The sequence below is a fragment of the Podarcis muralis genome, chromosome Z, assembly GCF_964188315.1.
Source record: "Podarcis muralis chromosome Z, rPodMur119.hap1.1, whole genome shotgun sequence".
Classification (NCBI taxonomy): domain Eukaryota; kingdom Metazoa; phylum Chordata; class Lepidosauria; order Squamata; family Lacertidae; genus Podarcis; species Podarcis muralis.
Window position 1 is genome coordinate 30,877,327 of NC_135673.1, and position 22,802 is coordinate 30,900,128.

Here is a 22,802-nt window from a genome sequence, read left to right on the forward strand (position 1 = left end):
GATGCAAAATTATAAATGGGAGGGATTCAACATCATGCTCTTCTGATCGTTCTGTCAGTATAAACATTTCTGCCTCTTTCTCCCCCTGCACACTGTTCTGGGTGTTCTCCTGACCCCCTCCAGAGCCAATTTGGGGGCGGATTGGGGGCACAAAGAGAGTGGAAAAGAGGAAACCCCATTATGCTAGTGGGAGCCCTTGCACACTGGTTTACTTGAATCTGGCCCAGTGAGCTGTATCCAATGTTAGTCATAGAGTAGACCCCTTGAAATTAAAGGACATGACTTAATTCCAATAATTTCACTGAGTAAAAAGTTAGTTGGATATAACCCTGTTATTGTAATTTAAAGAACAGTACAATGCAGTTCACTTTAACAGAAAAGCCTGTGACCAGGCCACTGTTGATAGGGCATCTTCAAGAAAACTGTTCTCCCTTCTTATGAGTATTGTTAAACTAGGCTTAAACTGCACAACCTTTTAGAAATAGGACTCCTTCAACTAGAATTGGGATTGGAAACCTGTAGCTTTCCAGATGTTGGACTCCAACTTCCATTGGCCATAGCCAGCACAACCAGTGGTAAGGGGTGATGGGGGGAGTTCTAGTCCAGAAACAGCTGGATGTCCACAGGCTCCCTACCCCTAAAAACTGGAAGGCTGTCCTCTGCAAAGCGGGGCATCATACCTGAGCTGCTGTGTTAGAAAACCACTAAGAGGCCACGCAACTTGGCACATTCATCCTTTCCCATCTCTAATACAGACCCACGCTAAAGCAGCTGTCTAATTTTTCAGAGACTTGACAATGTATGTACTAGCTACGCCAAGGCTCTCTCATCAACAGGTCTAGACTGCCTCTTTTTCTCAATTAAACTTGGAATAGCTCATCCCAGACACTCAGGTTGCACTGGAATTTCTGGCTTTGCAGATTCATGCAGAACTAGGCAGGTTGGAAGCACTTGGCAGGTATGGCTTTGGGGAACAACAAACAGCCCTTGCCGGTGCTCATTTCCCCTCCCCAAACCATGAATCATGAAACAGTAGCAAGCCCTGCCCTTTCTTGACAGTTTCCTCCCAGCATGTTACAGGTACAAGCACTCTTTACAGGAATCTTTCCTGTTCCACCCCAGAGACACTTAGCATTCTATGTCCACTGAACATAGGTATATTGGGATTTGTTTAGCTGTTGCCCCTTTAGGATTCCCCCCTCCACTGAAGTTTTATCATACTTCTGTTCCTTCTCCTTCTTCTTTGGCGATCACTCATAGCTGAGTAAGATTGTCTTCCATAAACAGTCCGTAAGTGACTGTGGAGGCCAATTCTGGATCCACACGTCCTTCTACAGTGGGGACATTGGTCTCCAGATGGGAGTTGATCACGGTGTGGATTTGCCAAGCGTGCCTTCCTCTTAGCACATTTCTCCCTTGCATCCTGAGTTCAAGTGTCTTCAAAGCCCATGACACCTTTGGTAAAGGCTGTTCTCCAACTGGAGTGCTCGCAGGCCAGTGTTTCCCAGTGTCGGTGTTTATACTACATTTTTAAAGATTTGCCTTGAGACTGTCTTTAAACCTCTTTTGTTGACCACCAGCATTGCGCTTTCCATTTTTAAGTTTGGAATAGAGTAGTTGCTTTGGAAGACGATCATCAGGCATCCACACAACATGACCAGTCCAACAAAGTTGATGTTGAGGAATCATTGCTTCAACACTGGTGATCTTTGCTTCTTCCAGTACACCGATATTAGTTTGCCTGTCTTCCCAAGTGATGTGTAAAATTTTTCGGAGACACCATTGATGGAATCTTTCGAGTTGGAGATGGTGTTTATAAGTGGTCCATGTTTCCTGCAAACCTTACAGCTCTCTGACACTCTCCCCTTCCTGCTTTGTCACTGCATTTTAAAAAAAATTAAATGTTATTGATTTGTTAACAAAAAAAAATGTGCAGGTATAAAGAAAGAAAACAAAGGATCAAAAAAATGTAGACCATAAAGCATCACAGCCTGGGGGGGGGGGGGACAAGAGTACAGCTGTTCCAAATATATAATAAAGCATTAGCTCATACAAATAACAAAATATATGTAAAAATAAAAGTTTTCTCCCCCTATGGGTTCCATCATTACTGAGGTTCTATAAAGTCAAGATGAGCCAGATATTTGGATAGGTAAAGGTAAAGGGACCACTGACCGTTAAGTCCAGTCGCAGACGACTCTGGGGTTGTAGTGCTCATCTCGCTTTACTGGCTGAGGGAGCTGGCGTTTGTCCGCAGACATCTTCTGGGTCATGTGGCCAGCATGACTAAACTGCTTCTGGTGAACCAGAGCAGCACACGGAAACACCATTTACCTTCCCGCCAGAGCAGTACCTATTTATCTACTTGCACTCTGACGTGCTTTCAAGCTGCTAGGTTGGCAGGAGCAGGGAGCTCACACCATCGCGGGGATTCAAATCGCTGACCTTCTGATCGACAAGCCCTAGGCTCTGTGGTTTAGACCACAGCACCACCCGTGTCCTTGATATTTGCATAGACACACCATTTGTTGGTGGCAGGGCTTTTATTTCAGCCAGAACTCACCAGAACTCAGTTCCAGCACATCTCAGGTGGATGCCATTGCCATTCTAAGAGAACATGAGGGAAGTTCATGGTGAGCTACAGCACCTATTTTTCTGGAAAAATGGCACTGGTTGGTGACAGAATTTGCTTTGTGTGAGTGGGCTTTGTAGTACATTTCACAGAATATTCTCTACAGAGCGCTCCAACTTCTCCAGCAGTTTGGGGAAGAACCCCCAATGCATGAATGTAGCATTCAATCATCCTTGGTATGATGGTTGCTGGGGTGTCAACATGCATTTCTCTCTTCTCATCCGTGACATGTTGGAGAGTGTGCCTGTAGTCTCAGTACCTCTGATACTTCAGTTCTTTGCTGTTATGGAAACTAGCATATTTGAGGGATCTGGGTGGGGATCCAAACCTGGTGCCCTGGCTAAAACAAACACCTTGGAATCAAGGCAAGTTTCTGATACTGGGGAAATAAGTTTTATTTCCTGCTTTCAGTGCTGTCGACACCAGTTCTTGACAGCTGGGCTGACACATTTACTGTTTAGGATTGCATTGTGATAAGGAAGCAAACTAATGCACAAATATGCATGACAGGACCAGGATGCCAAGCGGTGGCTAGGCAGAGGGCGGAATTAGCAGTGCTTACTTCATCCTAAAGCAACGGGAGTGGCTCACTGTCCCTTCCGTCTTATAGACTAACAGTGAACTCATTCTCTGAGGGCGGATCCTTACGTATATAAAAAAGGGTGGTAACAACAGGTTTGGGTGACAGCCAAGGTTTGCAAAAGTGCGAGAAAACAGCCTAGGGCCAAAAACAGTGTGCTCAGTAGGCATGGAATGCTGAATGACTGTTGGGGGGGGCAGAGGGTTGGAGCTAGAAGCTGAATGGAGTATCTTTGGAAGGGTATGGCTGGCTGGCTTGCGTCCTGAACAAGAGCACTCCAGAGTAACAAGGTCTTGTGCGTCCACCTTGTAACTGGTCAACATTATGATGATCAAAACTCTCCTCCTCCTCTTTTCTCCTACTTCCCACAGCTGTGTCTAGGATGTCACTGAATCTACATTCCCTTAGAATGGCTGAGTTCAAAATGTCAAGGGTTGTGCTGGACATATGTTTTGCCTTCAGGGCTCCCTTCCTCCTTGAGTAGGCACCCTCCTCCTCACCAATGCTGGCAAACAGTTAGCGGTCAAACAAAACATGGAAGATCACAGACTCCCCATCCTGCTTGTTATATGAGGAAAGCTGAGCATTTCCAAAGCAGCTCCCTACAGCTGTCTTCTCCTCACTCTTCCTTCCCTGACCGCCTATTTGTGATTCTTAATTTCTCTCTCTGCAATCAGGATAAGCTTTAGCTCATCGCTAAAGTCATATCACATACACCACACATTATAAGCCGTTGCTTCCTCTCTCCGCTTCTATTAAGGTTTTTGAGTGGAATACTGGAACACGCTTGCCAAATCCTCCCCCCCCCCCGCAAGCTGCTGAATCAGGAGCCCAGAGGACTCCCCCACTCTGCATTTTGGAACACAAGCAGCTCAGCTGCAGGGAGAACGCATGCTGATCTCAGCAACCCACCAAGATATTCTCTCTCCTTAGAGACACTCTTCTAGGCAGCTCTACCAACTATTGATCTATCAAGACAAGAGACATGCACAGCCAGCAGTAGAACTCGATATTGTAGAATAATGCTGACAGCTCATAAACCTTAGGAACACACCCACCCACTGCAATCAATTGAGACAGGGGTTTCCATATGTTGACTGCCAGTGGATGTGTTCATTCAGGGTGGTCTACAACGTGGATTTGTTGTTAATTGCATTTTTATTGCTTCTTTTATTTCTCATACATTGTTTTTTTCTTTCTTTCTGTACTGCAATGTTAATGTAATCGATTTCTGTAGAACCCAAGCAACAACTTCCTTAGTTTATGGTACATTTCCTGACATTTATATGTTTCCTGTCTTGTACCTTGAGATAAGAATGCTTAAGAAGAAACATTCATCTAGTTCAGCATCCTGTTTCCCTACAGTGGCCAAAGAGGTACTTCTGAAAAGACTGTAACACAAGAAGCTGCCTGATAGCAAATGGGCCTATCTGTTCATCTGTCTAGCTCAGTATTATCTACTACTGTGATATCTATTGGTTGTAGTTCTCTAGGGTCTTTGCTACCTATGTGAGGCTTTTAACTAGTGATGCCAGGGACTGAACTTGAGAAATTATTCGTGCAAAGTCTGTACTCTGTTACAGAGCTGTATATCACCCAACCCCTTAAGCAGGCCAGGAATGAAATTGCTTCTCCAGCCATTGTTCTCCAACAACTGGTATCCAGTGAAACATTGCCATTGGTTGCTTCCAAATGGCCTGTTTACTTATTTTGAAGCAGGTTTACTGAACATAAGGACCAAAACCACATTCATTGTGCAACCAGAACTTGCTGGTATGCAACTGGACTCCACCTGCAAGATAACAACAATCAGGAAGGGGCCACTGAACATTGAGGTTTCTTTAACCACTAGGGCTAATAATTTCTTTAAACACAAGAGCTCCAAGTTCTTTTTCTCTGTGCCCATATTTCTGTAAATCCAAGGTGGATTTACAAAACAACAGTTGGATTTACAAAACAACATTTGAATTTACAAAACAACATTTATTGGGGGCAGGGGGGTTGGACCCCTCAGGATGTCGGACTACATGAAAAGCCTAAAGGTGCCCACGTGTTTTAAAATTTAAGTCTGTTTACAAAAAGCTCACATGAGCTCACATGCAAAGATAACATTTGCATTCATTGCCTCAACCCCTTATGCATCTGGCCCTGTCCACCAGCAGCAAGTGGCCCCTGGAATGTTTTCCAGGATGGAATGTGGCTCTCTGGCTGAAAAAAATGTTCCTCACCCCTGCAGTAAGTAATGCAACTGTTGGAAGAATCATAAAAAATAGAGTCCATTTTGTAGAGAGTTCAGCAATGCCTGTAGTACTTCCACTCGTCCAGTCTCATTAATAACCTGGATTTCATTCTTCCCTTCCCAGTTATACCTGCTAGCACAAAACTCTGAATATTGAAGAAGGAGGAAACACAAACCATGCTGTCCCTCGGCGTTGTGAAAGGTAATGAACTGCTGAGTAATTCTTACTCATTCCCAAGGGTTTAGAAGTTTGCAGCTCATTCTGCAGGGCTCTACTTTTAAGCTGCATAGTAAAGGTAAAGGGACCCCTGACCATTAGGTCCAGTTGTGACCGACTCTGGAGTTGCGGCTCTCATCTCGCTTTATTGGCTGAGGGAGCCGGCGTACAGCTTCCGGGTCATGTGGCCAGCATGACGAAGCCGCTTCTGGCAAACCAGAGCAGCGCACGGAAACTGAGAACGGGAGCTCACCCCATCGCGGGGATTCGAACCACCGACCTTCTGATCGGTATAGTTTAACCCACAGCACCACCAGCGTCTCTTTTTTAAGCTGCATACCCTCCAACATTCTTCAGATGAAAATAGGGACATTTCTCACTGCCCCCCCCGCATTTTTTGTCCCCTGCAACAGAGCATTTCCAATCGGAAGAAAGGCAAGTGTATGCATTATGCAAGTGACTTAGCTAACACTTTGTGCATTCATTAGATGGCGTCATTCTACCTAGCGATGAGGATCGAAAGAGGATCATCACCCAGATGAAAGTGCGGACAACACTGAAAGGGGATAAGAGCTGGATTCAGCAGAGATCGGACCCTGAGGAGGAGCAGAACCACAGCCCATTGTGAGTAGAGGCATTCACCTGCCTTGCCTGCAAGATTGCTGCTCCGTCTTCCCAGTCCTCTTTCCAATGCTGACAAAAGATAATATCTCAATCATCACCCAACTTCTCAGAGAAAAGTTCACAAGGGATCAGACTTCAGATTTTGCATTGTGTGCAGTGCTGTTGAATATGAAGAGCCTTGTATTTTTTTAAAAGGGCAGTTGATGAGCAGCTGGTGTCTGCCAGAGCACTGAGAGACATTGGCATGCAATTGAGGATCCAGAACACCAAAGATCCATTTATTCACTTTCCTCTGAAGGTGCAGCCTGTAAAGAGGGAACGACTAGGATTTTAGATTCTTTGTCATCTATCTCATATGTATGCAAGTGTATGTCTGAGGTTTTATGTTGGTCCTAGCCCAGGAGAGGGTGGAACCTTCGGCCCCTGGGCCAATCGCCCAGCCAGGTTACACAAGTTGTCCTGCAAGGCCATTTCTCCCAAACCACATCTGCCTGTCTATCAGCTGGTGTCCCTGCAGGGAATACACTGTCAAAGCAGACCCCTGCAGCCAAAAGGATTGAATCCCCACTTCACCAGCTGGTGAACACAGAGTTCAGTCCTGAAGGGTGCTGCTTTGCCAGTGCATTCTCTGTGGGGAATATACTGACAAGGTAGAACCCCCTCACCCTTGTAAGTCGGTTTTGCCAGGTGGGCAGAACTGCCCATCTATCAGTTGTCTTGGGCTGGAAGAATCTGTTCTCTCATTTTCTCAGTTTTCCATTCTCCAAATTTTGCAACAATTTATAATCTTTTTAATTAGAAAAAAAATCATGAAAATTCTTCAGCATTTTAGTGTAAATTTCTCCAGATAAGCACATTTTTGTACAAGCAGTTTTGACCAATATACACATTTTGCAGAAGACTTCCTGTAACATGGTGAATTTTTGTATATTATGATTCTCCTGCTTGGAGAATAGCATCTCAGCATTCGGATAAGTGCAAATTTCAAATGATGGTTGTGTTTTGGTTCTCCAGACTTTATGGCGAAGGGTGTATAATGAATAAATATTGATATAATGATATCAATATTGATATATTGATTTAAATATTGATAATAATAACTGAAAGAGCATGAAAGCCTCTTTCACCAAGGACTGCTTCCACCACACTGATTTCTCACTTTTGCCTCTCTTCTCCCCTCTCCCGTCCAACAGGCATTCACCATTGAGGACCAGGGGCACCACTGGGAAATCTCCTGCCTCACCGAAGAGTTTGTCACCGACTCGCAGGTGCCTTTGACGAACTGCCTGCACACATCGTGCTTCCTTTGGGATCTATCCACTGGCAATTCTGTGTGGGCTTTGTAGGGTTTGAGATGCATTCTGGACTTAGAACATTTTGAGATGCAGCAGTGCTGGGAGGATGCCTCTGTATGATATTCTGGGAAGCTGTTGCCAGTCTGAGAATATAATACAGTGGTGCCCCGCAAGACGAATGCCTCTCAAGACGAAAAACTTGCTAGACGAAAGGGTTTTCCGTTTTTTGAGTTGTTCCGCAAGACGAATTTCCCTATGGGCTTGCTTTGCAAGACGAAACGTCTTGCGAGTTCTTGCGAGTTTGTTTCCTTTTTCTTAAAGCCGCTAAGCCGTTAATATCCGCTAAGCCGCTAAGCCGTTAATAGCCGCTAAGCCGTTAATAGCCGCTAAGCCGTCAATAGCCGCTAAGCCGCTAATAGCCGTGCTTCGCAAGACGAAAAAACCGCAAGACGAAGAGACTCGCGGAACGGATTAATTTCGTCTTGCGAGGCACCACTGTATTTGGTTAGATGGGTCAAGAATCTGACTCAATACGGTATAAGACAGTTTCCTTAATTTATATACTTCTTATCATGGCAGTTGACTCAACTGCTCAGCTACCTTCGAAGGTACTAGGCAAACATCAGTCTACATAAAAGTCAAGTGACAGTAAGCTCTTCCTTAGCCAAATGCAATAGGACTCAAATTCCATCATGAATTTGTGATGTTTTATCCTGTCATGATGTTGTCTTTTGTCATCTGGTAACATTTCTCTTCTGTTCTTCCAGATTAGCCTTTGCTGAACCACCTTCCCAAGCAGAACCACAGTCTCCAAAAAGTTATTCCAAAAAGTTAGTGACTCCCTTTTACTGCAAAAAGTAGGGCACTTAATGGGGGAGAGGGGTATGGTTACCTTAGATAAAGTTTGGCATTGCAGGTTGTAGTCTGTGAATTTCAGTTTGTGTATGTGTTTACTGTACTTCTCTGTAAAAACTAGATTTCAAAGTTCTCCTGAACCAGGCTAGGAAATGAACATCAAGCAGTTGTAAATCCCACCTTACAATGAGAGAGGAACTTTTAAAAACCCTGAGATTCTCCTCTGGCTTCGATTAAAAACTGAGCTGGAGAAGAATTTGCAGCTTCTCCCCAGCCAATATCTACCAGCCAATATCTACCATCCTTCCCTATCCTCCCCAGCCCCAAACCAGTAGTTCCTTCCTTTCTCAGGTAAAAAATAAATGGCACAGGATGTGAAATATACTCAGAGTCGCAAAGTGATTTCATGCTCTTTATTCAGCTCATAGTGGTGAGGAGGGAATGAAAGTCCCCTCAAAGTATCTGCTTTATATACATTATTTACACAATGGGCTGCACGTGATTGGCTAATTCCGGAATTCTCCTGTAGGCCAATCAGGTTGTGGATTGACTTCTATCTGGAGCTGGATTGGGTGGCTCCTGCGGACCAATCATACTGCTGCATTGTTCTAGGACCAATCAGACTGCTGCATTCTGAATCCTATTGTTCTAGGACCAATCAGACTGCTGCATTTTGGATTCTATTGTTCTAGGACCAATCAGACTGCTGCAGTTTGGATCCTATTCCACTCAGTACATAACAGGATGGATGTAGTTCTTCCCATGATTCGTCCAAAGGTTTTTAAAAACAAAACACACATTTCCCCAGCAACTTGTTGACCACTGTGGCAAATGTAGTTTCCCCACAACCGCAGTGTTTCTCCATGGAAATGCCAATGCCAATAGTTTGGATAAAACCTTAAGTGTTTGTCTCTGCATATTTTTCTCCTTTTGCCCATAATGTATTTCTCTTCTCTACCTAGATCTCCCAGTGCCACATCACCTTCTGGGTACCTCATCAGGTGAGAGAGATGGGACCGGAAAGAAGGAAAGCATTTTGCTTTTGATATAGAATCATAGAATGAAGGAGAGTCCACCACCTTCCAAAAAAGTTACCTTCCACTCACAAACAGCTCTTAATGTCAGAAAGTTCTTCCTGATATTTAATCAGAAATTCCTTTCTTGTAACTTGAATCCATTGGTATGGGTCCTACCCTTCAGAGCAGCAGAAAACAAGCTTGCTCCATCTTCCATGTGACAGCCCTTGAGATATTTGAATATGGCTATCACATCTCTTCTCAGTCTCCTCTTATCCAGGCTAAATATACTCAACTCCTTCAACCATTCCTCTTAAGGTTTGCTTGACCAACGCAGAATATGGTACTATTATGTCTCTTAATAAAGACACTAGACTTTTGTTGATGCAGTCTAGAATAGCATTAGCTGTTGTTGTTTTTTGTTGTTGTTTTTTTTGCTGCCATATAACACTGTTGATTCATATGAAGCTTGTGGTCTGCTAAGACCCCTAAATCCTTTTCACATGTACTACTGGCAAGCCAAGTGTCTCCCATCTTATATTTGTGCAGCTGGTTATTCCTGCTTAAGTGTGTCCTCCTAGCGGTGCTGCAATAAAATTGCCAGCATATTTGCAAAGCTAAGCAGGGTCTGGTATAGTTTCAAACTGGTACAAATCCACCTAACAGTAACCTTGACCAACCCACATTTTACCAGCTTCTCTGCAAGAATATCATGGGGGACTTTGAAATCAAGATACACTATGTCCTTATGGAGATCAAGATACACAAAGTCCACAGCATTCCCAGATCCAGCAAGCTTGTAATGTGCTGTGTGATCTTGGAAGTTACTTACATCTTTTCTCTCTCTGTCTCTCTTTTAGAGGGGTTTTCACCAAGACCATTGATAAGACTACTCCTTTGAACACAGCATCCAATGGCTCACAAAAGAGGTGTGTTTGATTAATCTCTGATCTTCGGACAGACACATGGCTTTGTCAATGAAGTCAAAGCCATACGATCCAAGCAAACCCCTTGCCAGAAATAAGGGTGGGTGGGTTAAGGATGGGCAATCATTTCAGAACCATCAGAATATAAATACAGGTAGCTCACATTTGTCTAAAAAACAGTGCCTACTCAGAAGTAGTTGTGATAGAATGGTAGAATCATAGAGTTGGAAGGGATTCCATGGACCTTCTAGTCCCATGGTTCCCAACGTGGGGCACCCCCCAACAGGGGGGCAATTTGATTTTTAAGGGGGGGCAATTTGAGAATGATTTAGACCAAGTTAATGGCCTTTTAGGCTTTCTCCACATCTGGGGACGCGGGTGGCGCTGTGGGTTAAACCACAGAGCCTAGGACTTGCCAATCAGAAGGTTGGCGGTTTGCATCCCCGCGATGGGGTGAGCTCCCGTTGCTCGGTCCCTGCTCCTGCCAACCTAGCAGTTCGAAAGCACATCAAAGTGCAAGTAGATAAATAGATACCGCTCCGGTGGGAAGGTAAATAGCGTTGCTCTGGTTCGCCAAAAGCGGTTTAGTCATGCTGGCCACATGACCCAGAAGCTGTATGCCAGCTCCCTCAGCAAATGAAGCAAGATGAGCGCCACAACCCCAGAGTCGGCCACGACTGGACCTAATGGTCAGGGGTCCCTTTACCTTTACCACGTGAATAGGAGTTCACTTTTTGAATAATAATAATAATTTGTTATTTATACCCTGCCCATCTGGCTGGGTTTCCCCAGCCACTCTGGGGGGCTTCCAACAAAATATTGAAAATACAACAAAATAATAAGTGGGGGGGGGGCGGTTCCAGGATTTTAGAGATGATTAGGTGGGGCATGGCCAAAAAAAGCTTGGGAACTACTGATCTAGTCCAACCCCCTGCAATGCAGGAATGTTCAGTGGGGCTTACTCCCTGGTAAGTGTGAATAATCCCAAAATTATTAAATTGTACTATGTCCAAGAGTGTAATTGGATAGTCTTGCTGCACACTTTGTCCTGTATCAAGTAAAAATCTAGAAGCTTACTTAAAAGAAAGAAAGCTGGACATTTAGAAAAGTGGGGTGGCTAAGAGGCTGGGACATCCGTGGATACAAAACCTCAGACCTTTGACACTGCACACTCACCGTTATATTATGAGGATATAACCCTGCAGACATATCACTTCTGTTTGTTCAAACCACTGATTATCTCTGGGCGTGTTTTGCTTTCAGTGCCAAGAGCGCCAGCCTGCCCCGCTTCAGTCAAGGGCACAAGATGAGTACTGAGGAGTACAAGAAACTGTGAGTATACCCAGAGGGGATTTGCTCCCCTCCTCTAAAGAAACCCCATCTTGGTCAGGGCAGGCGCCTCATATGTAATGCTCAACAGAACTCAATTACAGGCAAGGAAGACCCATTCTGATTGATGCTGGATTTTGTGTGTGTTATTTTTACAAAAAAAAGCCTCAAAGTGAATTGCCCCACATTTTAAAAGATCAAACTATTTATCCAGTGTTTAAAACTAGGTACATAGAATAAGCACAAAATAAAAACCGAAAGGTCTTTATCCGGCAACATGAATAAAAAGGATGCACCCAGCCCAACCTTGCTAAAAGAACAATGTTCATTTATTATTATTTAGATTCATATACCACCCTTCATCACAAGATCTCAGAGCAGTTCACAAGATAACACACTGCATATTTGCTTGAACATTATCACTTTCCACAATAAAACAGCACAACCTGACAATTAACAAATAAAAACAACAAGAAGAAAAAAACTTGGATTCTTTTTTGTTTTGTTATTCTTTTCGTGTCAGGGTAGATTTCTTATAGTAACATAGGAAATTGCCTCATACAGAGTCATACCATTGGTTCCTCTGTCTCAGTATTGTCTACACTGACTGGCAACAGCTCTCCAGGTTTCAGCCCTACCTGAAGGTGCCAGGAATTGAACCTGGGACCTCCTGTGTGCAAAGCAGATGCTCTGCAACTGAGTTATATCCTTTTCAGCTCCCTCCTACACCTGCAGCCCTTCTGCTCCATATTCCATGCCATTCTCAAGGAGCTCCTAAGCCCAGGATCACATTTCCAGGAGGAGCAGGGTGATGCAGATGGAAGGGTGAGGCAGGGAGGTCTAATTCTGGGAACAGGAGCTATGCTCCATTCACTGAATGGAAGCTAGAATCCAAGCCAAAGGCAACAAATGAACTAAATTCCCCCCACTTCCGTTACTTTACATAACAATGATGGCAGTTATCTGTCAGTATTGGACAGCAGTCAGACACTCTGTGACACAAAGCGCCTTTTAGTTTCAGTCGCTCTCTCTCTCCATCTTTCATCTTCTTCCCAATGTTCAGTTTTGTTGCTTTGCTCCCTCCTTTTTCCCTTTCTCTTCTCTCTCTGGTTGTTCTTCAGCTCTCACTAACCACAATCACCCTCCTTGCCTTTCCCGCAAGCTCTATGCTCCTTCTTTCACTTTATTGGTTCAGGAGAAAAAGTAGGTATAGAAAGTACTCTTTGTTGAGAAAATCCCAGCAGAGATTTAAAATCACAAAATATGCTGTAAAGCAAAGGTTGGAAATATAGGCTATTTAGACCTTTAAAATATGTCTTTCCAAGTGAGTTCCAAAACAGTCCCCTCTTTCCCCAGCATAGGAAAAGATCACATGTTAAGTAAGTTACAAATGGTTTCCTTACAAACTCTCCAAAGGAAAGGTCTGGTTCATGTGCTTTTCCACACATCGGTCATGAAAGTTGCACAGGCAGCAAGGCCGGCCCACCCGTGAAGCAAGGTGAGGCAACTGCCTCAGGTGGCAGGATCCACAGGACAGGAGATCTCAATGTAGGTCTTTATTCCACCCTTGTTCCTGATGTAGAACATCAGGACCTTCCTCCCTGGTGGGGAGGAAGGTACCATGTCTTGGGCCGGCCCTTCATGCATTAATTAAGCTTAAGCATGTCAGTTATATGAGGCTGGTTATCTCAAACGCTTTCCCCACATCCTATGATCTCACAGTGCAGATCATTCCCTCCCATTCCCAAAGTTCAGAGGGGCATGTGCATCCTGATGTAGCCACAAGAGGGAGGTATTGGCAGGCTTCAGAGAATCCAAAGTGTACTTTGCTGCCTGTCACTGTGGTTGGAGCTGTTGTAGAGAGGTGAGGCTGATGAGCAAGCTTCCTCCTGTGGCTGTTTGCTGAAAATAATAACAATCCACCTCTTCTTTCTTATACATGATCCAGGGCTCCTTATAACATCAAACGAGAGCTATCCGAACCAGGTGACGTGGAGCCTTCCGTTTCCCCAGATGAGCAACAAAAGAGGTACCTCATCATAACTGCAGCAGACTGCACATTGAGGGTTATGTTTGAAAGCAACAGAGTTTAGTCCCTGGAGCAGAGAGAGCACCATGAACAATGAGCTCTTGTACAGCTGTGCATGGGGGATTTACAGTGCAATCCAAATCCCAGACTCACCAGAATGGGGAGCTTTGGATCCAACGGGTTTGGGGCTGCCCCAGCTGAGCCAGGGCTTTGTTGTTGTTTAGTCGTTTAGTCGTGTCCGACTCTTTGTGACCCCATGGACCAGAGCACGCCAGGCACTCCTTTCCTCCACTGCCTCCCACAGTTTGGTCAAACTCATGCTGGTAGCTTCGGGAACACTATCCAACCATCTCGTCCTCTGTCGTCCCCTTCTCCTTGTGCCCTCCATGTTTCCCAACATCAGGGTCTTTTCCAGGGAGTCTTCTCTTCTCCTGAGGTGGCCAAAGTATTGGAGCCTCAACTTCAGGATCTGTCCTTCCAGTGAGCACTCAGGGCTGATTTCCTTCAGAATGGACAGGTTTGATTTTCTTGCAGTCCATGGGACTCTCAAGAGTCTCCTCCAGCACCATAATTCAAAAGCATCAATTCTTCGGCGATCAGCCTTCTTTATGGTCCAGCTCTCACTTCCATACCTCACTACTGGGAAAACCATGGCTTTAACTATACGGACCTTTGTTGGCAAGGTTAGCCAGGGCTACGTTGGCATAAATCTCCCACCCAGGCTGAGGTGCTGCAATGCCAGGGTAGCTTAAGTAGGCATAGCCCCCTCCCATGAAAGGGGCGTTCCAAGGGGGTGGCGGGAGAGAGGGAGATAATTGCACTAATTCCCAACATCTTTCAGCTCAGTCACATAAACCAGCAACCTAGCAACAGTTCATATAGATTGGATTGCTCTGTTAGACCAGTTTCTCGTTCTCGCGTGTCTGACTGCACTTCTTCCAACTGCAGCTGTGGGCTCACATGATTAAATGCTACTTCATATGAAAAGTTCCATCTGCACAGAAAACCAGCAAGTTTTCTGTGCTCAAGGATTTGTTGGTTTGTGTGGAGCTTTCAGTCAAGAGAGCCTTCATCTGCAGTCTGAAGCAAAAAGTACAAGGTGGCCATATGAGACCACAGAGGACAGTCCTCTCTTTTGAGGGCTGCTCTGCTTGAAAGACTGTCCAGTCCAAGTCTAATTTAGAGGTAAGGGACCCTAAGAAGGGAGAGAAGGGGCTTTGAAGTTGCCCACCAACAAGGCAGCAGAGAGAGCAAGCATACAAGTCACCTAGTCAGTCATGCCCATAGTGATTATTTCCAAATATGTATCTATTACATATAAATCAGTATATGCAAATTTCATACAGGCCTGTGTCATCTTTCTTTAGTCCTATTGTTGTGGTGATGTATTTCGTCTCTTTTGGCAATGTGTAAGATGCCAAACCTAATGAGAGTAGTCTATACAGTTCTGTATATTCTGTGATTAAACTTCACAGATGTAGAAACTGGCATGTCCTGTTTCTATCCTACTTCCTTTCTCTCTTCCCCTCGCAGGACTGAAGCTGCGAGCAGCGTGCTTAGGAGAACAGCCAGCAGGGAGCGCTCCTATGTCCTTTCAGCTGCTAAGAAAAGCAATGGGTGAGTCTGAGCGGAGGGAAGGGGGTTTATTAACAAGAGAAACAAAAGAACAGTTCTTAGCGACATTTGAAGGTGTAACAACCTAAAACAGGCCAGCAGAATTATGACTGGATTTTTCAAATTAACTCATTTGAAATTGGCATGGATTGGATAGACCAGTCTCTCCACCCCTACCAAACACATACATACACATTTTGCCAGGTTGTACTCGTCATAGTGGGACGCAGGTGGCACTGTGGGTTAAACCACAGAGCCTAGGACTTGCCGATCAGAAGGTCGGTGGTTTGAATCCCCATGAGGGGGTGAGCTCCCGTTGCTCGGTCCCAGCTCCTGCCAACCTAGCAGTTCGAAAGCATGTCAAAGTTCAAGTAGATAAATAGTTACTGCTCCGGCGGGAAGGTAAACGGCATTTCCGTGCACTGCTCTGGTTTGCCAGAAGCGTCTTAGTCATGCTAGCCACATGACCCGGAAGCTGTATGCTGGCTCCCTCAGCCAATAAAGCGAGATGAGCGCCGCAACCCCAGAGTCGTCCACGACTGGACCTAATGGTCAGGGGTCCCTTTACCTTTTACTCTTCATAGCACTATTTTTAACAGTGACATTCATGGCTCTCCAGCTGTAGTCATTGTACTACAACCATCTCTGATCATTGGCTTGGCTTGGCAGGAGTTGGTATTCAACAACAAACTGGAGGGCTATAGGTTCCCCCACCCATGCTTTAGATTTACACAGGAGTTATGGGAGGAAAACAACAAACAAGGTTTCAAGGATTCCTTTGAGGGCGTTGGGCAGAAGAAGAGGAAAGGGTGACTGAAGTTTGTGTACTAACAGCATGGGATGAGGAAGCAGGCAGAGGTGTGTTTTTGTAAGGAAAGTGGTGGTGGCATTGCCACCTATCACTTTTACTCACAAAACAATGAATAAAAACACATGAGCAGTTGATCTTTTGAAAGTAATGGTGACCTCAACTCACCCTGCTGATGGGTTTTAATACTTGTGTGTTTTTAGAAGTCCAACGCAAGAGCCACCATCCTTCGTGGCCAAGAGGTGAATTAAGGCCCTTGTTGTCTCTCTACTGGTTCAATGGTCTGGATGAGGATGGACAACAAAGAGTCTTATAGCACCTTATTGACTATCCAATGTATTATATGGCACAAGCTTCTCTGGAGTGGAGTCCACTTTCTCAGATGCCAGCCCAGAAAAACTTATGCTATAATAAATTGAGTAGTCTCCAAGGCCGGGTGGAATTGTGCCTTTGTGCTCCCTTGCTCCATTTTTTAAATGTCCCCAATGAAATTGCTTTTCAAAAACAAACACACCAAACTGGGGTGGGTGGTAGGAGAACATAAGAGCTCTGTCAAATACGTGGCACACCTCACAACCTAAAAATGAAGTGTGTGCAAAGAGAGGGACAACACAACTTATACTTGGGGCTTTTTGTCTTCCTGATAGGATTGATCTAGAGGATGACACAGGCCCACGCTCCAGAAGTCAAACAGTACCTGCTTCAGGATGGTTCAGCCGCCGTGGGAAGAGGTAAGACCCTTTGGTCAATATGAAAGTGATTCTCACTTTAGATGTCTCTGTAGGCCCACCAATTGGTGTGGGAGAAAACAGTCCCCCAACTGCATCTCTGGATAGTGGCCCATATTGCCTTATGGCTAGACTCTGATACTCTCTCACCATGACTAGGGGATGAACAAATCTGTAAATCTCGGCTTCTTTCAGTTTCAGTTTTCTAATCTTCAGTTCCCTTTTCCACATCAGAAAGGCACCATGAAAATTCATCAGCATTTTAGTGTGATCTTCTCCTAATGCACAAATATTTGAATGCAATATACACAATTTTGTAAAGCAATTTCTCCATAAATAATATGTTGCTTATGTTATTTGCACTAATATATGCATTTTTATGGACACTTTACCCTAGCATATGGATTGTTGCACACATTTCCATAGCAGGAGAGCTGCATGGAGAAGTGCGAGTTTCGAAAGATGGCTATGTTTTGGTTCATGTACTATTTTGGCATATGTGAATTAAGCAAGTTTACATTTAAATGAGAATTTAATTTAATTTCTCTCCCATCCCTAATCAGGACATCTATATCTGGTGGCCACCTTCCTTCCTTCCTTACCTGCTGTCCTGACCCTTCACCAATTCTTCCCTGCCTGCCTGCCTATAACTCCCCTGCCTTTCTTTTTTTCCTTTCCTTTTCATAGAGTTTATGTGCTGCAGTGCTAGACCTGTATTTTAAACAATAAAAAAATAGTTTAGGAAATGATGGCATAGTTTTGTGAGGAAGCAAGTGGCTTTGTTGCAGCTTCCGAAACAGAGAAAGAAACAAAAGACCTGCATTTGTTAGAGCAAAATGTGGAAAATGTCCAGCTTGAATTGTACACTGTTGCCCGATTTTGGATTTTTGCAAATACCTGCTGCTGAGCTGGATTTTATTATTTAAACCAGGGGTGGGGAACCTCAAGCCATAAAAACTAAATGAAACCCCCAGGTGTTGCAATCTAGCCCATGGAACTCTCGGTAGGCCACACCTCCTCTCAGAGGCCACGCCCTCCTTGAATACTTTTACCTGACTGACATGGATCCTTGAATTGTGATAAGGCTCCTAACCTTCACGGAAGGAAGGTGGAGAGATGCTGCGTGTGTTGTTTAGTAATTTCTGCCTTTTACATGTCAGAAATGTACTGTAGAAAGGTAAGCGTCACATCCATTTTTCTTTCCACTTCTGCATCTGGCCCCCTGCCTACCAATGGCATGTGGCCCCCAAAAGGTTACCCATGAAGGGATGCGGCCCTTGGGCTGATTACATCCCTGATTTACACCCTGATATTAATGGTAGGAACCATTCCAAAGACAAACTGCAATTGGCTGCTATAGAACTGGCTGCTTTGAGCATCTACCATACCCTCCAACACTTCTCCGATGAAAATAGGGACGTCCAATTCCATAAGGATAATTTTACTATTTATACCCCACACACCATACTGGGTTTCCCCAGCCACTCTGAGCAGCTTCCAACATATATAAAAACATAATGAAACTTTAAACATTTTTTAAAAAAACTTCCCTATATAGGATTGCCTTCAGACAGCTCAAGGGTTGGAAAACTCCATACCCTCCAACATTTCTCCAATGAAAATAGGGATATCCTAAGGAAAAGTGGGACATTCCAGGATCAAATCAGAAACTGGGATGGCTTCTCTAAATTAGGGACGTCCCTGGAAAATAGGGAGACTTGGAGGGTCTGGTGTACTTAATTAAGAAAAGAAAAGCAAATTAAGAAAAGAAAAGAACAAAGTACAATAAATAGAATTATAATAGAGGGAGAAGAAGTAACTGATCCAAAAGGAATTAGGAAAGAGTTCCTGAATTATTATAGAAGCCTTTATAAAAATAAGGAGAGAAATAATCAGAGGAGAATAGAGAGGTTCCTGAAAGATAAAACAGTGCAGAAAATCCCAACAGACAAACAACAACGATTAAATGAACCAATAGAAACAGAGGAGATAGAGGAGGTAATTAAAGATCTAAAGAGAGGGAAGGCTCCGGGACCTGATGGATTCACAGCGAGTTATTATAAAGAGTTGAAATCTGTTTTGTTGAATCCTTTGAAGGAGATTATGAATAACATCTTAAAAAAAGGAGTAATCCCCGAGACCTGGAAAGAGGCTTATATCACCTTTATCCCGAAACAAGATGCAGATCTAACTCAGGTTAAAAATTACAGGCCAATTTCTCTGCTAAATACGGATTATAAGATCTTTGCTGGAATTTTAGCGAGAAGACTGAAGTCCCTACTGGCAGAAATTATCCACAAAGACCAGGCTGGTTTTATCCCCGGCAGACATATGAGAGATAATATAAGATATATAATCAATATGATAGAATTCTTGTCTGCCAGGATAGATAAACAGGTAATAATGATGTTCGTGGACGCAGAAAAAGCGTTTGATAACGTGGTATGGGACTTCATGTTGAAAAACTTGGAACATATGGAAGTGGGCAAAGATTTCTTTAACGGTATAAAAGCAATATATACAGAGCAAAGGGCCAAATTGATCATAAATAACACCGTGACAGAAGAAATTAAGATCCAGAAAGGTACAAGACAGGGATGTCCACTCTCCCCGCTACTATTTATAATGGTTTTAGAAGTCCTTTTAAATTCAATTAGGCAAAATGGGAAAATTAAAGGAGTAACAATTGGACAAAATGCCTATAAGACCAAAGCATTTGCGGACGACTTAGTTATAATGACGGAAGACCCGATAAGCACAATAGAAGAAATCCTAAAGGAGATAGATCAATTCGGAGAGATGGCAGGATTTAAACTAAATAAGAGGAAAACAAAGATGATGGTTAAGAATGTCGACCAAAGCGTAATAGAAATTATCCAACACCAATCACAAATAGAAGTAGTTAAGAAAACGAAATACCTCGGGGTCTGGCTTACGCCCCAAAATATAGACTTATTCAAAAATAACTATGAGCCGATGTGGAGAGGAATAAAAAAGGATTTAGAAATATGGAGAAGACTAAGACTATCCTTCTGGGGAAGGATTAATACTATTAAAATGAACATTCTACCGAGGGCACTATTCCTATTTCAGACCACCCCAATAATCAAGGGTAACCGAACGTTTAAAGAATGGCAAACAGTACTCTCAAGATTTATATGGCAGGGCAAAAAACCTCGGATAAAATTTAAATTATTGACAGATAGAAAGGAAAGGGGAGGCTTTGCCCTACCTGATCTTAGGTTGTACTACGAGGCATCATGCCTCTGCTGGATAAAGGATTGGGTTAAATTAATGGACAAAGAACTACTTGATTTGGAGGGTTTTGATAATAGGTGGGGCTGGCATGCCTATTTATGGCACGGTAAGAGGAAAGTGCACAAGGGGTTTGAGAATCATATTTTCAAGGGGCCACTCATTGAAATATGGGAAAGATATAAGAACATACTAGAGCCTAAAATCCCGCACTGGCTCTCCCCCTTGGAGGTACTGAGTGTTAAGAAAATCAATATGAGATCAGACTGGGCAACATATGGCCAATTGTTAACGAAAGAAGAAGGGAAATGGAAATTAAAACCATATGAGCAGGTTAAGAAGTATGTATACGACTGGCTCCAATATTTCCAAATTAATGAGATGTTTAGAAAAGAGAATAAAGAAAGAGGGTATATAGAGAAAGGCTCAAAATATCAGACAGAAATTATAAATAATGAGGTGAAAATAATATCCAAAATGTATAAGATACTTCTGGATTGGAACTTGGGAGATGAAGAAGTTAAATCAGTAATGATTCGATGGGCCAAAGACGTGGGTCACAATATACAATTTGAGGACTGGGAGAACTTATGGAAAGAGGGTCTGGACTTTACGGCGTGTATAACGGTGAAAGAGAATGTCATGAAGATGTTCTACAGGTGGTATATAACACCTGCGAAACTATCGAAAATGTACAAAGTAGACAGCAAATGCTGGAAATGCCAAGAGAGAGAGGGCTCCTTCTACCACATGTGGTGGGAGTGTGGGAAAGTGAGAGAATTTTGGGAAAAAATATATACGGAGTTAAAGAAGGTTCTAAAATATACATTTACAAAAAAACCTGAAATCTTCCTGCTAGGGATATTAGGGAATGAAATAAAAAAGAAAGATCATAAATTTGTATACTACGCAGCAAGGATAACCTTAGCTAAAGATTGGAAAAAACAGGAAATGCCAACAATAGAGGAGTGGAGGACAAAGTCATTAGACTACGCGGACTTGGATAGGCTGACGGGAAAGATTAGACACCTAAGAGACCAAAAGTTCATCAAGGAATGGGGAAAGTATGTAGATTACCTGGAATATATTAGTAAAGGGCAAATAACGTTAAGGGGATTCAGAGAAGCACTGTGAAAGACTAAGAGTTATTGTCTAATGAAAAGGGATGAAGAGAAATGTACAACGGCAATGCAGATTAGGTAATGCGTAATGTAGATTTTGACTATGGAAGATTTACGGACGAGCTGAAGGAAGTCCACAAAAAGAGATGACAATGTAAAATTATAGGTGAAAAATTTTCTTTATTGTGCATATTCTTTTTTTTATTCTTTTTTATCTTTTTTTCTTTTTTTCTTTTTACTGTACTTTGTATACAGTCTTGTTTTTTCTTTGATTCTTCACGTGTTCTTTTTCTTGTAAAATCAATAAATATCTACATGGAAAAAAAAAAAAGGAGGGTCTGGTGTACTGAAGACAATAATGCCATGGACTAACCACTAGGCCTTCTCTGTTTTGCCAGCAGCACCAATGGGGAAAGAATAAGCACTTCAGGATCCCCACGAAGTGAGACAAGGGTGGTGAATGCTTCTTCTAGCACAAGGTTAGTGTAATCTGCATTACTATAGCAAGCAATGCTCAAAATTAGCCAGGCGGCAGGTGCATTTTGCACCTGGCTATCAGCCACTTGCGACCAAGTGAAGGTGTCTAGATTCCAGGATGGTACCTGACGTCTCCACTACCTGGAGGTGCATGCCTGGGGATCCTGGGATCTTGACTGTTTTCACACACTAAAACTACATCCTGTAGAATTCAGTTATATTTTATCTTCACAATCAGAATGAATTCTAGGAACCCAAATGCTTATTCTGTGCAGCCTGAGCAAGAGCAGTGAACAATGTTATATTTAATGATTGTCGCTGTTCTTCACTTATGCCACCCCACTGCCCTGCTCACAGTTGTGAAGACTATCCCTACGTTATGAATGGTCTGTGTCACCATTGAGAAAAAGAGGTCGGAATAGGCCAATATATTTACCCTGGATAAAGTGACTTTTTTTTCTTTAAGTTGTCAGTGTTCTTAACCTAGTTCAAGGTTATCATCTGAACTAACCAAATGTTTAACTGATAATCAATCACAACCAGTCCATCATTTGAAAAATAAGAATTTAGAGCTGTCTTGCCCCAAAATGGCAACTAGACATTCCAATATGGCAACTGTAACCTTGGTTTCAGGAGCCACTTGGCACCTAGGTTGTATATCTGTTTCTAACACGGATAGCAAGTGGTGAAAACCAAAATAGCCTAAGAAATAAGCAAGTGTGTCCTTAACTCAATTGCCCCAGAGGATGACCCATTTGCTGTCAGTTTCCTCATTGCCGCTTGTAGAACCACCAGGGAGAAGGAGGCCCATCGCTCACAAATACCTGTAACTCAAGAAACATCTGCCTGGAGTCTGGGATCTTGACATGTGGGTTTGTTGTGAAATGCATGAAACAAGTCTTACTAAACTGCTTATACCATTAAAGTAGGGGTTGCTAACATGTGGCCCTCTAGATGTTGCTGGAATACAACTCCCATCAGCCCCATCCAGCATGGTCAAGGATAATGGTTACTGTAGTTCAGTAACCACCCCCTTTCCATATTAGAAAGACAGGTA

General features: G+C 43.3%; 1 protein-coding gene across 6 annotated transcripts in view; it reads left to right on the forward strand.

Moving 5' to 3' along the window:
* The window catches only part of ZNF185 (zinc finger protein 185 with LIM domain), a 72,789-nt gene that overhangs the window by 21,156 nt on the left and 28,831 nt on the right, over positions 1-22,802 (forward strand). For 4 of the 6 annotated variants that reach the window (XM_028715075.2, XM_077922602.1, XM_077922603.1 and 1 more), the window contains exons 2-12: positions 5,576-5,653; positions 6,157-6,292; positions 7,486-7,560; positions 8,355-8,417; positions 9,405-9,443; positions 10,319-10,387; positions 11,648-11,716; positions 13,662-13,742; positions 15,276-15,359; positions 16,812-16,895; positions 21,667-21,747. In XM_028715075.2, coding sequence (XP_028570908.2) covers positions 5,629-5,653; positions 6,157-6,292; positions 7,486-7,560; positions 8,355-8,417; positions 9,405-9,443; positions 10,319-10,387; positions 11,648-11,716; positions 13,662-13,742; positions 15,276-15,359; positions 16,812-16,895; positions 21,667-21,747 — 806 coding nt within the window. In that variant the 5' untranslated portion in view covers positions 5,576-5,628. The remainder of the gene's footprint in view (positions 1-5,575; positions 5,654-6,156; positions 6,293-7,485; positions 7,561-8,354; positions 8,418-9,404; positions 9,444-10,318; positions 10,388-11,647; positions 11,717-13,661; positions 13,743-15,275; positions 15,360-16,811; positions 16,896-21,666; positions 21,748-22,802) is intronic. The other 2 variants (XM_077922601.1, XM_077922605.1) reach the window with 1 other exon arrangement.